The sequence below is a fragment of the Pseudorca crassidens genome, chromosome 18, assembly GCF_039906515.1.
Source record: "Pseudorca crassidens isolate mPseCra1 chromosome 18, mPseCra1.hap1, whole genome shotgun sequence".
Lineage (NCBI taxonomy): Eukaryota > Metazoa > Chordata > Mammalia > Artiodactyla > Delphinidae > Pseudorca > Pseudorca crassidens.
The window spans coordinates 34,415,642-34,439,930 of record NC_090313.1 but is presented as its reverse complement, the minus strand read 5'-3'; the positions used below and the strand labels follow the sequence as shown (position 1 = coordinate 34,439,930).

General features: G+C 31.9%; 1 protein-coding gene across 1 annotated transcript in view; it reads right to left on the bottom strand.

Annotated features, from left to right (window-relative positions):
• The window catches only part of DACH1 (dachshund family transcription factor 1), a 413,540-nt gene that overhangs the window by 94,244 nt on the left and 295,007 nt on the right, over window positions 1-24,289 (bottom strand). The window contains exon 6 of the mRNA XM_067712948.1: window positions 21,097-21,231. Within this exon, the coding sequence (XP_067569049.1) occupies window positions 21,097-21,231 (135 nt within the window). The remainder of the gene's footprint in view (window positions 1-21,096; window positions 21,232-24,289) is intronic.

The following is a 24,289-nucleotide window of genomic DNA, read 5'->3' as shown; positions in this document are numbered from 1 at the left end:
CGCGTCCAGAGCCTGTGCTCCACAACGGGAGAGGCCACAACAGTGAGAGGCCCGCATACCGCAAAAAATAAAATAAAATAAAATAAAAGAGGTGAGAACAACAAGCTAAAAGAAAAGGGACAAGAAAACTTTGACATCTTAACTCCAAGAACAATACTTAACATATTAGAGCATCTGTATGTTTCTTAAAATTATTGTAGTAAGTATAAAATATTTTATGTAATTTAATTTTATAATGCAGAACAATGATCTTTAGAAAACCAAGCTTAATATTATCAATATATTAGTATCTTGTTATGTCATAATATTGTACAATGCAAAATTCTGATTAAAATTTGGTGTAAGAGGGCTTCCCTGGTGGCGCAGTGGTTGAGAGTCCGCCTGCTGATGCAGGGGATACGGGTTCGTGCCCCGGTCCGAGAAGATCCCACATGCCACGGAGCGGCTGGGCCCGTGAGCCACGGCCGCTGAGCCTGCGCGTCCGGAGCCTGTGCTCCGCAACGGCAGTAGGCCACAACAGAGAGAGGCCCGCGTAAGGCAAAAAAAAAAAAAAAAAAAAAAAAATTTGGTGTAAGAAAACCTTAAAGACATTTTCTTCTAGACATTGATTATATTTTTAGATGTTATAGACATAATAATGGGCATCTATCATGTAAATTTTCTTTACAAAATTAAAACTCCCAAATGGTTTGTACCATGCTTAAGAACTTACAAATAACATATTACTAAGATTTTTTACTATGATTTGGAAAATTTTTATTAAGTAACCAATCAATAATAAAGTAGTGAAAATGATTATCAAATTTTGGTCATGAAAAAATGAGACAGTCTCAGAAAACTTGATATGGAAAGTAACAATACATTTGCTTTATTTTATAGACATGGTAAGTTCCTTAACAGGTTCTGTGGATTACAAAACGCTAAAATTAATTCAGATGAATTTTTCCCAAGTCAGCGCTTTGATGCTGAGTATATCTTGCTTTAAAATATTTGCTATGAACACTTAAATGGCTTGGTTTGCACTTTATTTACTTTATTGAAGTCAAGATTGCCAATCTTCACTTTTGATAACTTCCCAAAATACATTAAACCTTAATAAAATCTTATGGCAACTGAAAATATTTGTATAAATATTTTGAAGATTCAATAATAATCTAAAGAAGTCTTTAAAAGTGTCAAACAATGGTTTAACATTTTCTCCCAAGTTGGCTAGAGGGAAAAGATGCATTTAAATGTACACATTTTAGTTTGTTGGAGAGTTTCTTTATAAAATAATGAGTGAAAATTCTGCACCAAAATTAGAGTTGAAAATGGTTAAACATGGTCGTTAAAGTATTTTTCCTTGAGTGACTAATGCCCATATTTGTTTTATTTGATAAAGAATTTTATTTACTCTCATTTTAAGGGTAAATGATTAAGGGGAATGTATTGATTTGATCCTCCTAAACTATATTCTAGTGAAAATTTAACAAATATAGATGTAACTAAAGTTAACATTCCGTAAAAAAAAAAAAAAGAAAGAAAACAGTGTAAGTGATAGTCTAAGTTAAAAAAGTCGATTTAAAACACTTTAAATATTTTTAGCAGGCGAATCCTTTTTCAAGTGAAATTTTATCCCTAAAGTTCTAGGCAGAGCTACTTTGGTTAAAGGATTAGTCCATGGAATGCTGTGATCTCATCTCACCTCATTCTTGAGACATCCTCTCCTCTCAAAACCTTAGGGCTTAATGTAAAGTACTTAGAAAACTACTGACAGGCAGTGTGCTGTGGGAAACAGAGCATATGGGAGTAGAAAGATATTTATCAATCAATTTCTTGACTGCATTTTCTACCAAGTGGCTATGAATATAAGTATTTTAACTTTGTTGTAATTGTATGACAAATGTCATTCCTCAAATCCAAGCTTAAGCATGATATGGAATGCATTCACTTAACAAATACTTTGAGTGTTTTGTCTGTATGGGCACTCAACTGCATGATGGGTTGAAAGTGGTAACCCTCATGGACTTCACAAAAGGCTCACACCTCAATGTAAGAGACTCTGATTTCTCTTTTGCTATCATGCTCTCCATTATTAAATCTCCAAGCAAACCCATTCAGCACCACTCCAAGCAATCCATTTCTCTCCATTTTCATTGCCAACACCTTAGTCAAAGTCACCAGCATTTCTCACCTACACTCTTTAACAGCCACTTAACTAGTTTCTTCTTCAATTTTAGTCCTCCCACCCCATTATATATTTGCAGCACAAAAGCCACTTAAAATTATGTCATTCCCCTGCTTAAAATCCTCAATGGGTGCTTAAGAAATACAAACTTCTTATCACAGAGTACAAATGATCTGGTACCTCCCTACCTTCCGGACTCCTTACCATGTTTTCCACCTTAATCTTTATGTGCCAGCCACCAGGTTTCATGAAGGCTTTCTGCTCAGGGCCATGGACCTGCTTGTCCCTTTGCCTAAAATAACTCCCCTCCCATCTCTGGACTTTCCCTGGCTGCCAGGCATTGTCTTGTCATTCAGACATCAGTTCAAATAGTACCCCAGAGAGGCCTCTTGGGGTCATCTTTACTCATAATGTCCCGCCCTGTTCTTATCACATGACCCCATTTTGTATTGCTCATAGCACAAAATACCATTTGATATTCCTTCATATGTTCGCTTCACTAGTAGTTGTTCGCTTGTTTATAGTTGACCTCTGATGAGAAGATAAACTCCACATTTACAGAGGCTTTTTTTTTTTTTTTACATCTTATTCAGCACTGTGCCCCCAGGAGCTATCCCAGTGCTTGGTCCTCAGGCTTCAATGAGACCCATGTCAACTATTTCTTAGATGAAAAACCTTCTTCATATGCACTAAATTTCTTTCACTGTGCTTAAGGGTACTCTAACTCAGTGTGCCCTCCCCAACCTGCCTCCCTTCCATAATCAGGAAATCCTTATATACAAACTACTATACTATATATAACATAGACAACTAATAAGGATACTGTATAGCACAGGGAACTCTACTCAGTACTCTGTAATGACCTATAGGGGGAAAGACTCTAAAAAAAAAAAAAAGTGGATATATGTATATGTATAACTGATTCACTTTTCTGTACACCTGAAACTAGCACAACATTGTAAATCAACTATATTCCAATTTAAAAAAAAACACACACAAAGAAATAAGACCATTTCAACTCCCCTGATTTTAGAGATAAGAAAGAAAAAAAAAGTTCCCTTTCCCTAATTTTTTCCTAAGTACCCTTTAAAAAAATATTTGCAAATGGTTCTGAAGAACCTAGGGGCACGACAGGAATAAAGACGCAGATGTAAAGAATGGACTTGAGGTCACGGGGAGGGGGAAGGGTAAGCTGGGACCAAGTGAGAGAGTAGCATTGACATATAGACACTACCAAATGTAAAATAGATAGCTAGTGGGAAGCAGCCACATGGCACAGAGAGATCAGCTCGGTGCTTTGTGACCACCTAGAAGAGTGGGATAGGGAGGGTGGGAGGGAGATGCAGGAGGGAGGAGATATGGGGATATATGTATATGCATAGCTGATTCACTTTGTTATACAGCAGAAACTAACACACCATTGTCAAGCAATTATACTCCAATAAAGATGTTAAAAAACAAAAAATGAATAGTTGTTGGTAAAAATAAAGGGGAAAAAGGAGAGGAGGGTGAAGGAAAGAAATTTCAGGAATGTCTATGTTGTTACAATGTCTACTTCTAAGGAGAGATACAACAAAGCCTTCAATGGCTCCTTCATACTTAATCATTCCTTCTTTGATGCCACCTTGGATATTCTGTAGTTGTTAGATTTATCACACTATAATTTTGTCTCATGTTTGTTTTCCTTATTAGAAATTGTGCCCCTTGTGATGCCCTGTTCCTCTTTGTACCTCCAGTATCTGGTATGATGCCTGATGCAGAGTAGCTGCTCAATACATATTTGCCGTTTTCTAGAAATGTACAGAAAATGCGTATATTTGTGTATATATATGTATATTTATACATTTCCATCAAGCTCTTCCTACTGAAATCATAAATACATGAGTGATACTAGCGTTTTCCCTAAATATACCCCACAAGAATCCAAATCATTTTATGCATCGGATATGCCAGCTTCTGAATTTTCATTGAACCCTTTCCTACTTCTCTAGACCTGCAAACATAACCACCCATCAACTGGATGTCAGGGTACACTATTGTTTGACCTTTAAAGATAGATGCCCCACCCAAGGCCACTGCTTTTAGATACTTCACATTGATTGTTTCTCAAGGCTAGAGTATAGAAGGAATTAAAATAATACTAAGGTTAAAAATCTAATTATTTGAACTTTTAAGATAAAATACCTGAAGCTATCATCAATTTCATCATTTTATTAGGAAGGAGATAAGTGTAGTTCTATGAGTTTTTGTTTGTTTGTGTTGTTGTTCTGTTTGTTTTCCTCCAAGGAGAATTACTTTATGCAAAATTGATTTTGTCTGCAGTGTTTGAAGAGGCAGGAGTGACAAAAGAAACTTTGGAAGGTCCTCCCTACCTATATAAGAATTCTGAGCAAGGAAAGGGATTAGAGAGAACACAGATAAGAGATTGTGGACTTGGAAGGAAACGCTGACACTCCACTTACACAGAATCATGTAATTCCTGTAGTAAGTTAGATATTTCAATACTACATTTGAAGTGACTAACGAACGTTGGGATTTAGTTTGAATGGTATAGAGTGAATGTATTTCTCACTAGTACATTTTACTCCTCTGAAGATATTAAATAAGAACCATGTAATTAATTCCATGAGACCATAAGACGCAGCCATAAACTCTACAGTGGCTAAAGAAGACTCTAATATCCAAAAACGAGGGAATGAGGCTCCTGAAGATCTAAAAAGAGAGGCGGGACCCATGAAAATAGGTCCTGAAGAACTGGGATAATGTGCTGGCTTTCTTTAACACTACATCTGTGGGAAAAAAAAAAGGAACCTCAAGTGCTAAGAAAATCAGCAGTCTGAAATAAACAAACTTTCACATGAATTTCCCCAGAGAAAATTACTGGGGAAAAATCAACCTACAGCTGAAAATCAACCTGCAGAAGTTTCTGAAGATTTTTAGAAACTGCAAGCTATATCAAAAATTTAGTTTAAAAAGAAAAATCTTTAAGATTGACTGAAGTTTCAAGTGTTAGGCACCTTTCTTGCCTAAGGAAGTCTACTTTTATTTTGTTTTAAATCAAGATTTCAGCATCAAGTTAAACATGTATTTGTTGCATTTCAATTTTGTTTAATCTTTCCTGTCCTTTTTAAAGGAAGACCAACTAGGAGGTGAAAGACTTGTACACTGAAAACTATAAGGCGTGGATGAAAGAAATTTAAGAAGATACAAAAAAATGGAAAGACATTTCATGCTCATGGATTAGAAAAATGAATATTGTTAAAATGTCAATACTACCCAAAACAATCTATAGATTCAATGTAATCCCTATCAATATGGCAATGGCATATTTCACAGAACTAGAATAAGTAATTCTAAAATTTGTATGGAACCAACAGAGACCTTGAATAGCCAAAACAATACTGAGAAAGAAGAACAAAGTTGGAGGTATCATGGTCCCTGATGTCAAACTACTACAAAACTAACCTCATCAAAACAGTATGATACTGACACAGAAACAGATATCTCACACCTGTTAGAATGGCTATTATCAAAAAGACAAGGAATAACACGTGTTGGGGAAGATGTGGAGAAAAAGGGACTCTCGTACACTGCTGGGGGGACTGTAAATTGGTGCAGCCACTGTGGAAAACAGTATGGAGTTTCCTCAAAAAATTAAGAATAAAACTACCATATAATGCAGCTTTTCCACTTCTGGATATTTATCCAAAGAACATGAAAACACTAATTTGAAAAGATATATACACCCCTATGTTTACTGAAACATTATGTACAATAGGCAAGATATATATGGAAACAATCTAGGTGTCTGTCAATAGGTGAATGGATAAAGAAGGAGTGGTATATATGTAATACAATGGAATACTACTCAGCCATAAACTGAAATACTGTTCAGCCATTTGCAATAACACAGATGGACCTAGAGGTTATTACACTAAACAAAGTAAATCAGACAAAGAAAGACAAATGTCATATGATCTCTCTCATAAGGAGAATCTAAAAAAAAATTTTGTAACTAAAACAAAACCAACCAACAAACAAAATGAAACAAAAGTGAACTCATAGATGCAGAAAACAGATCAGAGGGGAAGGGGGTTGGGTGTGGGCAAAATGGTTGAAGGGGTCAACTGTATGGTGATGGATAAGAGCTAGACTTCTGGTGATCGCTTTGTATACACAGATGTTGAATTATAATGCTGTACATCTGAAATGTATATGATTAAAAAAATTAATAAAATAAAAGGAAGGACTAACATTGTTAACAGTGTAATTAAAGAGTTTAAATCATTTTAGAAAGTAAGTATTTATATTTACCATCACACTATAATTCATTTCTCTTTCTTCAAGACTGCACAGTTGATTATATTTTATTTTGTAATTACTGAATAGAATCAAAATATTTAATATTTATATGTTAGAGTGCAAATGTAGCTAAAACTGTTATGGTTCTACTATATTCACAGAGCTCTATTTGTTAAGAGAAAAACAATGGTGGAAATCGCTTTCTTATTTACTGTTCTATAAAAGCATTCTCACACTGGGTCTAGCTGCTATTATTTATTTTTTTTTAGTCAACTCCTGGTTTCCTCCTGCCTCTGGAACTTGCATGTTCTATGGTCTGTAGTGATATTCATTGATGGGTGCTCCTGATATTCAGAAAAATGCTCTTCTTAGCCTCTTTCCCATAAAGTTCAGCAGTGACACCAGAGATTAGGTTTTGTGTGCTTTTCAGTTACGGATTATAAGAAACATCTCCTTCAAAAGACTCACTAGAAAAAAAAAAATCTCTGAGAGATAACTTCCAAATTAACTGTTTGATTCCCAACTATGAATCTATATCATGTTAAGCTAACAGGAGCCTACAACTTGCAATATTTTCATGAGCTCTTTTAAAATCTTAATGACAGGAAACTCTATCAATATGAGAATTTACAATGATATAAGTAATCTACATGCATACATTCCTCATGTTTTGATTTCCTAAATAAAGCTTACATTTCTTTCTAATTCTTTCAAGACATTATCTTCTATGTATTCTATTTTATTTTTTAATGAATTGAACTTGGACAAAATAGAAAAAGAAAAATCACAGCAAACTTGAATTCTTTACCATGCATTTTTCAACTCAATGAGAGCTAAAAATGTTATGAAAATTCTACAGTTAATCAATGCATTTAAAAAGAAAGCATCAAAATAAGTTAGAACTGGAAAAGAAAGGGCATTAAAAAACTGTAGTTATGGGAGAACTGAATCTATTTTCAAGAGTTTCTTCTATTTTTTAGTTTGTTTTAAAATATGGAAAATAAAATAAACTTGATTTAAAAGATGATATTCTTTATCATATCATAAAATATTAGAAAGTTCTTTTCAGTATCAACAAAATAAATCACCAATAGTATAAGATAAGCTTTATGAATTTCTACTTCCATGTCACTTATTCTATATTATATAGCAAATGCTTATTTATAACATGAATTCACAAGGCAATATAATTAGAAAATATTTCCAATTAGATTCAGTATTATGGCCCTAAAAAGGATGCATTTATGTTAATATAAAAGTATACCTGCTACATTTTATCATGCATTAGAGATTTTAAGCAGGTAATCTACACAGCATCTGGAAACCTAAGCAGAGGCAAAGTCGGCTATAACAAAGGCACTGTAACAGTTCACCTTCAGTGAAGAACAATAATGCATTATTAAATTCACTTTCCTGCTCAGTGGTTACACTTAGCTGACCACAGCAAATTTGCTCACTGCCTGGTCCTCACAAGTTGGCAGAAAAATAGATTCTGTCACATTTAACGGGTTTAGAAAATGACAGGATGCCTCTTTTGTTTTAACTATAAACCATAATCTTTCAGAAGTAAATATAATTACAAATGCCTTTGGTCATGTCATTCTTAGGACAGATATTATATGTGGGTTATCACAAAAACAAATATCACCATAACTATCATTAATAAATGGAACTGATACTATATATAAAAAAATCCAGATTTTTTACGGTGCTTTCATTCTATATAACATCATAATTCTTATGATACAATAAAAATCTTTTTGAAATCTTATAGCTCTGTGGACATTATGGCGATTTGTAGGTTTTCATTTTATTTAAATTTATGTTACTCACACAAATTAGGATATTTGGTCTACCATAAAAATATCATAGGTAGCAAACTTACTAATCAAGTTCTACAATATTTTCTAAGCTAAAATTGGAGGTATTTTTCAAGTAATTGATTGATCACCAACATAAATAAAAATCTATATGGTGGTTATCTATTAATCCCATAAGCCCTTTCTTTACACATACATGTCCTATTAATACATGTTCTTTATTTTAAGTTTTGTTAAATACAAATTATTATATTTCATAGCATTTTTCATGAAGTAGGAAAGAAACAATATTCTGAACTTTATTTCCCTAGAAATATTTTTGTAAGTAATAGGTGCAAACTATGATGCTAGTATTTGTGGAAAATGAAGTTCATTGATTATTTTGTTCTTTATAAAGTCCTAGTATATAAGGTTCCATAGAAATTTCACTTCAGAATGCTTTGCAATCAGGTGTATGGTATTAACTAGCCAACACTAAGCAAAGAAAGATTGCTTCCTTGGATGATACTGAGTACCAGTTACTCAAGGAAGTATTTTTATGGTTTTCTGGAATGATTTTCTATTGGCTCTTAAACTTTCTCTTATGCCTGACTTAATTTCTCTTAATGATTATGATTTTTAAAAAACTGTCATGGCTTACTTTAATATTTCATTATACAAATAGACTATACAATACCTTCAATAAAAAGGTAAATTATGGAAAATATCAAAGAAAACATTCATTACTTGACTATTTAAGATCTGGATTAATTTTTTTTCTTTGCAAGATGCATATTGGATTTGCAAATATGCAAATATGCAAATTTGCAACTTGCAAATATGCAAGATGCATATTTGAATATGCAAATATGCAAATTCCTTCAAAGAGAAAATATAAACTCTAATTTGAATTCTAACTTTAGAGTTTCTCATTGTACCTTCCATGTACTATGGAAAAAAATAATCCTAAGGCTAGTCTACCTTTAAAAAGAAAACCTAGAGCTTTGGCTATTTGAAGCCAAAAGTAGGATTCAATTTGGACAATAAATGGACATTTTGAGAGGACTATAATCTCAGCTATTTGCATCATTAGCAATTATTCCAAGCCTATGAAGGCTCTTAGAATAAAAAGAATTATAGTGGAATCAAATATATATATATATGAAATAAAAGATTGGAGACCCTTGAGGAATATGAATTAATAATAAACAAACAAAAAAAGGAGGCTGTCTCCAATATTACTGGAATAGACTTCTCTCTCCTTCCACCCGCTGCCTAAACTTGAATATTGCATTTAAGTTAGGATGCAGCATGAGCTATGATTATGTTGGGATTGAAAGGATTTAGGTTCATCATTAGAAACTCAAAAGCAACAGAAGAAAAATTTAATCCTATTGACTTTGGCCTCTGAGTAATGTTTGGAGGAGAAACTGGCATTAGCATGCATCCTTTATTGGAGTCTTTTATAGATTTATAATCCAATGTTGTTTTTTCTTTAAGCTGGATCCTAGTAAAGATGATATAAACTGAAAACTCAAAATACTTAGATTAAAACAAAACTAACTAAAAAAACCTCAAGAACAAATATGTAAATTGCAGTTTAGAGGAAAACTACAGAAAAAAAAAACTTGATTTGCATAGTGCTTTTATTTCCATGTATGGAGACATAATTAAATTCTTGATTTCTTTCTCTGTAGACAAAGGGAACCAACATTCTTGAACAGATAACTGTTCCAAATACTTTTCTAAGTGATGCATAGAGTATCTAACTTAAATCTTGTGAGATAAGGAAATACACTACCCTTAAATTGCCCACCTGCCTAGATTTGGATTTTATTTTAGATAGCATAAGTGGAGAGAACACTGATTTGGAGAATGTGGCACTATTTGTCTTCAAAAATCCACCCCCCACCCCAATTGCAAGACAATTTATGACGTAGGTCATGTCTGGTCTTCCATCCTATCTGTAAATAGCAAAACTCAGAAAGGCATTCCATCCTTAGATCTAGGTTTAAAAGGACTATTTCTGTTAAAGGTCGCCAAGAAGTGCCACGTCCTCTCCCTTGTCATGAGAGATAACATGATAACATCCTTTAACACAATAATGATTTACTGCATATCTGTTTCCTAAAATTGTCTCATTGTTACCTGTAAAGCAATGCACACCACTGTCTATGACAATTCTCAATCTAGCTTCAGGTGTAAAACTACACCTGTTGCATGACTGTAGAGGAGGTGGAATGGAAAACTTCCTGTGTATTCATGATGGCCAATAAAATGGAAGGAAACAACAAAGCCATGAGACACATAGCCATTTTTTAATAGAGTTTACATTTAGGCAAAGTATGGCAAGAAGTATGGCATTTTTGAATAACTCCTATATATAGGATTGTCCCTCGGTATCATCAATTTAATTCAAAAGCTTCTCATTAGTATGCCTTAAAAAAAGAAAAGAACAATGTCTTATGTCCTTCATTTAAAATTCATCTCTGAATTCTCAGCAACAAACACTGTGCCTGCCATATAGCAGGTAATTGCAAATCGTTTGCTGAATTAATGAAGACATGAAGAAATACAGAGAAAATTGCTTGCTTTTTTTTAATAAATGGTAAATTTGTTAGAATGCTACTAAGAAACGATTTACAATGATTTATTTAAAGGTATGAGATTACAGCTATAAAACTATTCCATATCCTTCTACAAATGTTTCTTGGAATTGTGATCTTCTCTTTGGTGTTACTACTTACATCAAATGACCACTGATCAGATAAACCATTCACCCCTTTATGTAATGCATTACAGCGCACCATAGTGACAGACACTGCAGATCTTGTTGTAAATAACACAGACCCAAACTCGCATTCACTGAGCGTGAAATGCAGTGACTTATGATTCCTGTCAGTCTGCTCCATATTCACTGTCCACCCTCTCTACCTTGCTCTCTGATCTGTGTCACTTCAAGATGTGTCTGTGTCCTCTGGATGGATCAGTCAACTGAATGCCCCAGCAAGCAGATCAGATGGAGCACCAAAATGTGACAGCACGGCTTCTACTAAGCCCTGGATTACTGCATTATCCTCTCCAGTCACACCTTGAATTCTGTTCCTACGCACAGTCTCTTTCCTGAAGGGACCTACCATGTATACAATATATCATACAGGCTGAGCGCTTAATTCCCATAACAAAACTTTGTGATTATATTTCAGGTACAATTTGTCTATTTTCACAGATGAAAAACTGAAGACCAAGGATGTTATATAATGTACCAGGTTTACAACTTTAACCTGGACTTGAATACAAAGAGGTCTAATTCTCAGACTATGCTCTTTACCCCTGTGCTAGAGTGCTTCCAGTGAAAATTGCTTCTTAAATGAATAATGAAATTGCTTTGTGAACTCAAACTTTTTTCACAAAAGCCTTAGGTTAGTTTTGGTCATGATAGAATAGATAGTAATTAATAATATTCATAAATAACAAATAAATTATAAAGTCAATTATACAGCAAATTGATAGATATAACTCAAAGAATTATATATTTATTTTTATGCTCCACTAGCAACCACAAAATATTTAATAGTTATCCCAGTTTTATAATTAATACAAAGATAATATCAAGATACAAAATTATATTTAAATCTGTATCCATATACTTCAAATGCAGAAGGAAAGAAGGAAAGAAAGAAAGAAAGAAAGAAAGAAAGAAAGAAAGAAAGAAAGAAAGAAAGAAAGAAAGAAAGAAAGAAAAAAGAAAGAGAGAGAGAAAGGAAGAAAGAAAAAGAACGAAAACGACTTCATTTTCTGGAAGTAGTTTTTACTGAAAAGAAATTAACAAAATATAGTCCATGGAAGAATTCAATGTTGCCCCTTTTCAAAGGCTAAACCTTAAAGATAAATATAATTACAAGTTTGAAATATAGAGCCATCATTATTTTTTAAATATATCCTAACCGTCTTTTAACATATTCACAAATGTAAGAAGGCTAAACCACTTGTTTCCTTCATAAACAAAGAAGGGATATAATTATCCATTAATTTATCTACAGTAAGAGACTGTGATTTGAAACTGGGATAAAGATACATGCCAGGACTTCCAAACTCAGAAGAAGGGAACAACAGAATGGCAAACACTTCATAAAAGTCCACTGATTTGGGCCACTTATCACAGATATTTAACTAGAAGAGGAATTCCCTCAAGGTGTGACCTCATAAAGGCTGATACATGATGACATTGAAAATTACATTTTACTTAGTTTTAAAGTAATTTGACTTCACATATCATACATGAAACCTGCTTTCTAAAGTTTTATGTCACTTGCTATAGAATTAAAAAAAAAATCCTATCAACTCTTTCTTCATCTCTTATAAAAGGATGCTGAACATTCAGACTGAATTACTTGCATAAAAGTTTTAATTCTCAAACCAATCCAAACAAAAATTCATTTTTCAATAGAAAGACATGTAAAGAAGAAAATAAAATTATAGCTATTTTTAAGACACATTTTCTATTGTATCTTAAAGAATTACATTGACTATAAATGAATAATTTCTAATAATGTCTTTTATGAGTGGCTCTTCTTAATCTGGGAATTTAGCAATTAAAAAATCTTAGTTATTACAATTTGGTGTGAATTATAGGACATCACAACCTTTGTCAACTACTTATAAAGGTACTTTATCAAAAGTAGAAGCAAAAAACAGTTGTTTTTAAAAACTGAGAAACATACTGGGCATTCATACTTAAAGTTTAATCACCACTTAGGTGGAGCTATATGCAATTACTTTTAAAAAACATCTCCATACACAATATATTGCATATAATTAATTCAATGAACTATCAAGGCTATAAAGTGTAAATAAGAAAGAAAAGATATCATTAAAAACCTCAGCTATGGTCTAAAAGTTAACTAAGCAAAGTGATCCAGTGAACAAACCTAATTAAAATGCCTGATACAAACAAAGCTTAGACGAAAAGCACTAAAAACAATTGAATACTTATTTTATTAATCTAATGAATCATGTATCATATCATTACAACTTTGTATATATCATTAATTTCATTCCTTTCACTTAAGCCTTTTATTGGGATTACTTCAGTTATTAGTTGGTCTAATGTATTGGTTACCTCTAAATCTCACTCTACAATCTCTTCTTATCTTGTTGCATAAACCCTTGCGTGTTATTCAAATTGCTTCATTTATTATGATAGCTTCCCCATGTAAATTGTGCTGACTGCTCGCCCTTGCACAGTCCTCATTAGACTAATGAAAACCTTCAAACGAAAAAACTAAACAACCTGCCAAATAAAGGTCTGAGGTTATTATGAAAATTACAACTCTGGGAGCTGGAAGAAGCTCTATTCATTAATTCATGCTCAGCAAATTGCTAACTAATTTAGTTGCACTCCTCTGCATTAATGGATTATTTTATAAAAATGTTTTCTACAGCCCAAGACCTTTGGTGCATGCTTTTGAGAGGCTTGAATTCTAATCAACCTTAACAGTAAATTAGGAATGTAATATCTAAATAATAATTGGGATGGCATATGGAGGAAAATAGTGTTTAAAATCCCATGAAAGGTGCTTTTGGTTTTCAGCTTCATCTGTCAATTTCACAGTAGTTAAAACAATTGTACTTGTTTAATATTCTGAAACTGTAGCATAAGATACTAGCGACAATGGTAATGTAAAAATTTAAGGAAAGTTTAAAATATAGCTTCTACTGGAACAAAACAGATTTTCATATGCTGAAGTTATCACACAAATTTCTAGGAATAGTTTGCCAAAAGGCACAAGAATAAGTGGTAATAGATAAGGAAAAGTCAGAGGAAAACATCATACCCAGTTCTCCAGAATGGGTGGGCAATATCTCTTTTAAAATATGTTCAAAATACTATCAGGTTTTTATGCATTTAAACATAATAACCATGAGTTCCATATTGACCTTTCATCTAATGTGTTATATAAACTCCTCCAAATTAGTTCCCATATCTTTAAGATTTACCTGAGCTTTGCTGTCACCTTACAGGTCCTGCAAACAAGGCTGAATGATGTGTTAAATCATTCCATCAAGTTGATGGAGGAATTCAAACTGCTTCAAGTACAAGAGACAAGGGGGCTATTACTTTGCTTCTTAACTCATAACATAGCATTCAAAGTAGTATCACTCCCTCATCTATCAAATGAAGATAAAGCCCTGTGTGTTTGCCCATGTGCAGGGGCACACATAAGCACATGTAAGAATATTAAAAAGGTTCAATAAAAGCAGACTGTGAATATTAGGCAAGATTGGAAATATATTTTTAAATGTCATTTTTTTTCTTTTTTTATTAAGCTCTTTAGAAGAAATTCTAATTTACATCTCAGAATAGAAAAATGTTCAAAAGTATTAGGTTGAAACATGAGATTGTAGATATCTCCTGTTTTGTTCTACAAAAACAACATCACACGAAGCTTATCTGCAGAAACTGGCATTTATATTTTGCTATCAGTTTAGATAAAAAAGATTAAGAAAGCTCTCTGAGTCACTGAACTTTTAATAGCCTATTTTTTTGTACATTTCTTAATATGTCTAATCAGGGAAGAAAGGACAGTGTTTTGTAGTTCTTTTAGAAACATACATATTTGCCCATGTATGAAATAAAAATATACAAAAGAAAAATTGTTTTAGCTTCACTAAAAAATATAGGATATAATATTTCCAAAATGAAGTTTGAAGTTGAGCTAATTCTCAAATAAACATACAGAAGAATGTACACTTTCCCTTTAGATCACTTCTACACCAGAATATGTAAAATTTCAACTTGAAACTAGAAAAAATAGAAATCCATGGTTTAAGCAATATGCAAATAAATTCCAAAATTAAAAATTAGAGATAATCAATTCATTAAGTCAATAAACATCTTAAATGAAGGGAATAAAATAATTTATAATAATTCATAAATAAATCATTACATGAAGCAAATTTGTATGTGGAGCTAATATGTTAATCTACTAGTAATTTACTCCTACCTCACTTTTAATGCTATAAAAATATTAGCTATTGGCATGACTACATAAAAATATTTCTTAAACAGTGAGGAAGTGAGTCATTCTGTGCCTATCAAAAAAGCTCAAAAAAATAAAGCTGAATAAGTGGAATAACTAATAGTCTATTCTGTTTTTTCCATGGGGAAAAGACATTTCATCTGACTAAGTAAAAGTAAAACTATTACAGTAAGTAAAATTATTATAAATGTATATTATTATTTATAATGTATCCAAAACTAAATACTCGCTAATAGCATTTAGTTCATGAAAATTATCAGCAGTGGTAACATGATTCAACTTTCTAAGTGTCCAAAAAAGTTTTTAAAACCTAAAGTTATGGATGTCCTGGAGAAGCAACTGACATCTTCGACATCAATAAATGGCCCTATTTCTTTTAGTAATGTTCATATTAATTACATAATAATAAATTCCTGGAAAATGTAAACTTTAGGTAACATTGAGGTAGTTCATTTTATAAATGGCTCACATATAGTGTACTAACATTACCAAAATATAGAAATTTCTAAAGAAAAGCGTTTTTCACTCTGTGTACATCTATATAGTCACATGAGATACTAACAGGTTCAGATTTTTGATATATGTGTGTATGATATTTACTATAAATTAATTTGTGTAATGTTAATCTAGAATTGAAAAAAGGAAGTCATTTTTGAAGACAATCCTAAAAGTAGAATTTTTAAACAACGAGAAATGTGCAAAAGGAAATATATTTCAAAAAAATTATTTCCACAAATAGGAAAAAAGTGATGGCAGTCATTTAAGAAAGATGTTTTGTAGGAAAGTGGTCCACAAGGTTGGATGCTAAGAATAAAGCATTAATAAGAGGGTATCCCAATATGGCCAGTTTGCTAACGACTGTATTGCCTTTAGTGCTATGTCCTCAAATTCAGAATACCAAAATGAGAACCTTCCATACAAGTCTGTTAACCATTGGAAATATTGGGCACTGCCAAGGAAGAATATGTGACAAAAGAAATGTTTCATGGCCTGAAGCAAATCCCCTGTATTTCCTGCCTCATCTTAACTTATTGCTGCTTCTAAAATGGCAAGAGATACAAACTATTATATATGGAATAATCTACAAGGATATATTGTACAACACAGGGAATATAGCCAATATTTTATAATAACTATAAATGGAGTATAACTTAAAATTGTGAATCACTATATTGTACACCTGTAACATAATATTGTACATCAACTATACTTCAATAAAAATATATATAATTAGAAAAAATGAAAAATAAAAAATAAAATGTCAGGAGTCACCAATGAAAGTTGTCATATTTTTTATGAAAACAAATAAAGGGAAAAGCCTCAACCATAGGGAAAATTAGAATATATATGAAGAAAAATTCTGTGCAACTGTAGCAGCAAAAGAAGAAGGGAAGTTTTGTATTTCATATGGTTTATTTCACATATCTGACATTCAGTAAATTTTGATTATATCATTTTGGTTTATTTAGTCCAAGACTGAAATACACTAACATAAATTAGGTATTCAGTACTTAACTCCAATTATAAATGTGCACATTTTCTATAATTGGAAAAAAGCTGATACTGTAGCATACAGTATCATATCTGTAGCATACATTTGATTTTTGGTTAGCAAAAAATTAGATAAATTCCATAATAACAAAAATGTGCATGTGAAACTACGTGCAAGGTATAAAACATGCTCAAAAATGTGTTGGAAATAGCAGCAATTAAAGCAATTTTAGAAAACCCAGGGAAAAAATTATGCATAAGAGAAGTAACACTGTAAATTAGCACCAAGAGACAGATTTTGTGGGGATAAAGAGAGAAGTGCAGCGTAAAGAAACAGGGAGCCTATTTATATAATTTAAATGCCGGGCATATATTCAGAGAAAACTCTAATTTGAAAATATACATGCACCCCAATGTTCATAGAATACCCAAGTCATGGAAGCAACCTAAGTGTCCATTGACAGATATATGGATAAAGAAGATGTGGTACATATATACAATGGAATATTGCTCAGCCATAAAGAAGAATAAAATAATGCCATTTACAGCAACATGGATGGACCTAGAGATTATCATACTAAGTGAAGTAAGACAGAAAGACAAATATCATGTGATATCTCTTATATGTGGAATCTAAAAAAAAAAAAAAAAAGATACAAATGAGCTTATTTACAAAACAGAAACAGACTCACAGGCATAGAAAAAAACTCATGGTTACCAAAGGGGAAAGGGTAGGGGGAGGGATAAATTAGGAGTTTGGGATTAACATTTACACACTTCTTTATATAAAATAGATAAACAAAAGGGTCCTACTGTATAGGACAGGAAACTATACTCAATATCGTATAATAACCCTATATTGGAAAAGAATCTGAGAAATAATATATTATATATATACATACATATACATATGTAATTCTTTCATTGTTTCATATATATAAAGCTGAATCACTTTTGCTGTACACCAGAAACTAACACAACATTGTAAATCAACTATACTTCAATTAAAAAAAAGGAAAATGTCAATTAGTACTGCCTATTCCACTAAATTTAGACTGAGGGTAAAAATCAGCAATGTTTTTAAAATCCAGAAAGCTCTAGAGAACTTGCAGTATGTTTGGAAAAGTTAAAAGACATAAAATTGGTTTTGAGGCTATGAGCTGTATCATAGATTTCCTCAGCACATATCCTTGACAAACTCCTAATTTTAGTCAAAGTTCATACTATTAAAATCATTTCTCCTTACACTTGGGATGCTTGAAACAATATTATATGTCTATTACTTCTTGATACACTAACTTGTTTTTCATATTTATATTTTGAATGTACTTTAATTAAACTCTTCCTGGGTTCAAAAACCCATTAGAGTGTTTTTATTTTAAAAACTAAGTAGCAAATTTACTCAGCACTTAGTACTTCTGAGTTCTAACACCTGTAAAGCCACTGGTCCTTCAACTAATAGTGACGTAAATATTCTAATAAAGTCAACAGCTTTTTAATATTAAGAAGATTTTAAAATGCTTAAAAGTTACTGGTGATTAAGATTTTAGACCACAGTGATTCTCAGCATACAAACTAATTTTGGTATCTCTTTTTTTTTTTTTTTTTTTTTTGCGGTACGCGGGCCTCCCACTGCTGTGGCCTCTCCCTGCTGTGGCCTCTCCCGTTGCGGAGCACAGGCTCCAGACGCGCAGGCTCAGCGGCCATGGCTCACGGGCCCAGCCGCTCCGCGGCATGTGGGTACGGGGTACGAACCCCTGTCCCCTGCATCGGCAGGCGGACTCTCAACCGCTGCGCCACCAGGGAAGCCCATCAATGTTTTCTTAAGAATTGTTATCTTTTGAATGATTTAAAGTGGTCGGCAGCAAATTACATTTAAGAAGTTCAAGCCTAAAATGACACAAACATGTAATTAATTTCTCTACAAATGTCTCTAAATGAAGTCACTTGTTTTAATACAGATATGTGTAGTAAGAAATTTACAGGGCAAGTATGCAGCACATGATAAATGTAGTCATGAAAGAAAACAATTTTTAATTTAGTAGACCCTATCAATCTAGAAAGCCTATGAATATTTACTATTAATTCAGTATGCTGAAAAATACATAAAAGAGAGTACATAAAAGAGATGAGCATCATATAATAAAATTCTTACTGTAAGAGTATCAAAATCTATTACAATGTCCACGATTCCATAACTACATTTGAAATTATGAGTTTAAAGGTAGTTTCACATTTCTAGGGAGAATATTAAAAACTTACTTTCCTTTATAAAATATACATTAAAATATTGAAAAACTGTTGGGATATGATCAAGGTCTTTATTCTGACAGCAAAACCATTTAAAAAACTTAAGATGTGATAAGAAGTACCATTAGTGATATAGAAAGTTTTTGTGTATATTCCTGGCCAGAACATTCTACTGTTTCATATAAATGTATGTTCTAAAGGTTATGAAATTCCACCTTTTGCCTTTCATCATCACAGTTATTTTAACTTTCACCATCTCTTAGAATCTTCTAGTAATTTAGCACAGATCAATATGCATTCATAGATTGTCTAGTCTGTTTAAAGCAAATGTAATACACACATGACTCCAAGGCATATACAGTCTAGTACTGGAAGCAGACCAATGAAAAAATAACTTCCAAATAACAAGGAAAATGTTGTAATGAAGATTTGGAGGGCAGGCACACAGGAACACCAGCAGTGGGATCCCTATATCAACCTAGTATGGTATCTCAGGAAAGGCTCTATGATGGCAAAGTTAAAATAGTAGTAACAAATAGATGATGGGTATATAGACAGATGATGGGCAGATAGGCAGACAGAACTGAAGACTCACGGAAAAAGAAAGTTACAAAAATTATAGTCAACTCAACTTGAAGCATGAGAGTGTAGAAAGCTCCCACCAAAAATTCCAGTGAGATTCATTATTCCAATCATATTATTGGTCATTTCTTTGGTGGTCTCTTCACTACCACCTCCAGGCTTTTATATTTCACTCCCAACCTTTTTTCACCAAGGTTCTGCAAGAGAACTAAACCCTAATATCCTGACAACCACTGTATATCATAAAACTTCTCTCTTATGCATTTCAAGTGAAACTAGCTATGTAGCATCTATGGGAAAACTGAGAAATGAATCACTAAAATCATTTTCTATAGGGCTTCATTCTTTCATAGAACCCTAGTGGAGAATGGTTACTTAACCCAAATAATGAATTTTTATATTTCAATATTCTTACTTAAAACTTAAATCATCTATGCAGTTTTATATTTTATTACTATAAAAATTTCCATAATATTTCCTCAAATTTGTTTTTGATTAAATATAAAAGGTATATGTCAAAAGATACATAGCCATTATATATTTTTCTTCATTTTTGAAGAAGAACTCACAGAAAATTAGAATTAGACATTTAGAGGCAATCTTGTTCACTGATGCACTTGTATATGTTCCACCCAGCTTTGTCATAATATTTGAAAGCGAATTTTAAAATAAATAATTAGGAAGTTGCCTTAATGCTGCTCTCAAATATGCCTAGATTTTGACATGTTAGCACCTAGAAAAGATTACCATTTTCTTATTAATTGCATAATGCCGATAATTTAATTTATAGAAATGCAGTGTTCTTTCTTCCTAAGGACTCAGCAGAGCTGTTTTCATGTTGAATAGAAAAATGTTTATGTAAGCATTTTTACTTTTTGTGAATAGTCATTTTCGAGGAAAAATGGTTGGTCCACCTAAACTCAGTCTTTCTCCAATCATGTCATTCTGATTATCTAAATAGCCAATTTTACTTATCTTCCTTTTTGACAGCCAATGAATTGTACCTTTTGTATAAAAAACAACTACTAGTACATTGGTTGATAAGATTCACTATATTTCTTGGTTGATCAAATGACCATGTGTCTTTTAATCCAAAAAATAATCATAATAATCCTTTGTATATTGTCCTTGCTCTATTATGCTAAGTAAAATGACAATTGACCCTAAAAGCACAGAGAAAGAACAACTATAGTCCTTGAGGAACTCAGAGATAACAATTAAAACAAACAATTCTCTTTTTTTAAACGTACTGGAAAATAAATGAACATTTACCTGTTGTTTAAGATAAATATGTCTCATTCATATTTCTTTTTTGTTGAATAGGCATTTTAGTTAATATTATAGGTTTTTTAAATGTTTATATGCCATCTTCTAATATAATCTAGAAATATATGTTGTTCTATGATTAAAACCTAGTTCATATGTTGAGCAGGAAAAACAAGACCTTATAATCATATATTACCTTTTTCAATATGCATCCTTTTTGACTCATGTCCCATGTCATGACCGGCCAAATCTCCCTCTTTGGGCCCAGGGAGTACGTTTGGTGATAAACCCATCAGCATCTGGTTCATGGACAAACCATTCTGATGGACAGCTGTCAAGTCAGAAACAAAATAATAAAGACTAAAACACCATAATATACAATATTCAAATAACTTATTTAAATTCTTTTGGACTCAGAAATAAATATAATACCATGGTGTAACTTTAAAATTATAATCTATCTCTAAGTTGAACACTGTGAGAACTGATAACTATGATAATTTTTGAGAACAAGCGGAAATATATTGAAAATGAAACTGCTTTATCTTATTTTTATTTCACATAAAATATGTATATTTTCTCATGTCTGGAATACTTTTGAATGGCCATACCCCTATAACCATTACAAATGAAATATTCAAGCTTTATCTAGTGTATCACATTCTCTCCTTAGCATATAACCTTCCTTAACTCTGCAAAAACTGCAACCTTAACGTTAGAACACTCTTTAATACTATAAAGTTAAAACATAATTTAAAAAAAATTCTAGTGGCATGAGAGGGCAAATAGTGTTTTCAACAAGTTAAGGCACTGACATAGCTGTTTCAAGAGTCCTATTCTAGTCAATAAAACACGAAGTTTCACAGATATCAAAGTACTTCTTTAAAAACTGGGATTTGAACTCAAATTTAAAAATAAAAGAGCCCAATTAATACCTATTAAATGGTTGAATGATTAAAAACAATAATTTCTTTCTTGAACTATTAAGAGTAACCTGTCACTACTGAAATGATAAAGCAGATGATCAAATACCCTTATGATCACAATCCAGTCAATAAATTTCTTAATAAATTGCCCATGAAAATCTTGGTTTTGTGCAAAAATTTTGAAGAAAAATCATTCCATAAAACCTTACTTTCACTGCAAAAAGTATAGTTTTAAAATGTGTATAAAATAATATATAAGACTATGTTAGGAATTACCATTTGGAAATCACCATAGTAATAATTGTTTCAGGGAAGAATCTTCAATGAACAATTGTGAAAGTAGTGAAGTGAAAGTTTGATGAAGAATAGAACATTTACATAATGTTAAGATATCTCCTCACAAGATACTTATTATCTACAAAGGTTAAAAACAACTTAAAAAGGAACTTTACAAGAGAGAAATCTAGAAGTCAGTCACTAACTCAGCCAAGTGATGGTTATCACAAGTATTGGCAAAATATCATATATCTTCTGAAATCATGCACTGAGAAGGACACACTATCATGCCTGTGTCATTCCTGCCAAAAATACATAACTTAAGTCAAATTATGAGAAAACATCAAAAAATTCCAACCTGAGGGACATTCTATAAAATAAATGGTATGCATTCTCCAAAAATGTCAAGGTACTGAAAGATAAAAAAGATTAAGGAACCATTTCAGATTTAAAAGGATTAAGGGCACATGACAAGTAATTTCAACATGTGATCCAGGATTGGATTTTGGACCAGGAAAGAAAAATCTCTTATTATTAAAAATATTAGTCAGGAAAAAAAGGAAAAAATAATAGTGGGAAAGCTGGTGAAATTTGAATAAGGTGTGCAGCTTATAGAATAGTATGATAATAGTCTTAATTTCCTGATTTTAACCACTATTCTGTGGTTATGTAAGGGAAATTCCTTGTTTGTACAAAATAAACAATGGAGTATTTGAGGTAAAGAAGCACAGTGTCTGTGATAAGGACAATAAGGTGGCATTAGGCTTTTATCAGGTATATCTTTCAGAAAGATCAACTGATTGAGTGAAACTGGATGGTAAATATTTAAGAATTTTTAATTATTTTTGAATTTTTTATGTTAGTCTAAAGTTAAAAATAAATATGCATACATTTGCACATGTATGTGTGTATATGCATATATGTGTACACGTGTGTGTACATGTGTCAATATTTCCATTTGGACAATTATGGTAGTCCATGCATGCAAAAGTAATTACTTTGTTTCTATCAAGAATTTTAAAATATGATTAGTAAAACAAAGACTGTATATCAAAACTCTCAAATCTTTCCCTATTTGTCTGTATTTCTGATTAAGTATTATGAAAAAAATATAATTTTCTTTTCTAGGACAGCTCCTTTCCAATGATACCTTAAAAAGTATTAGACATGAAACCAAATATTCATCATTAAATTTCTGATTCTAACGACAGCATGGCACAAAGGCATATCGAAAATATTTTATTTGAAAAATGCTTTGAAGTAGTGTTAACTGAGGTTTACCAGCCCCAGAAATATAATTGATTTGGCAATGATTATCAAGTGCTATATCCATTTTTATTAATAAACAGTAATAATCATCTCTTACAAACTTAGGGAAATATAAACAGGCTAAATAAAGTATACATATTTAGAATTACATTGAATTCTATGTAATTGTCAATGATTGACTATTTTAAAAATAATTTTATTACATACAATTTGACCAATATTTATGTTATCCGCCTCCACAGTATCTATATTGAGGATATGCAAACTTTCCTTTATAGCTTATAAAGACACTTTCTAAGAAATGCTTTTTTCTATTATGAAGATATTCTCAACAACCAAATAACTTCAATAAATTTTGTGTAATTAAATGAAGTTTATGCTATAAGCATGATTTCCTAAAATAATAACTAAAGTCTGTAAACAATACAGTAAGTATTGGTTTTAGCAACCAAGGTAGTCTGTTAATATGCTCATTTTATTGGTAAATAATATTAGATTATTGTACATACAAAAAATAACCAGTTAATTGAATGGTGTATTAACTTTACTCTTAATTTTCTTGGCCATAAGGACCAGGATTAAATATCTGAAAATGTGATCATGAAATAAAATATAACCTTACTTTTTAGAATTTAATAATAATAACATGTGATGATAATATGCATTATTGACTGTTACTAATTCAAATCCTAAAATTTAACCAATTTCACACTCTTCAATCTATTGATCTTCTGAATGACTACAAAATGTTTTAAAAATCAGTTATTTTGAATTCTATTTCTTTTATTCCTCTTTGTGGATGTCTTTGTCAATACAAGGATGAAGTTTAAAAATTACTGAATTTTAAAAAATGGCAGGGATGGGATTGAAGGAACGAAGAGGAATAAACCATAAACAGTATATTTGAGAGTTGGAGGT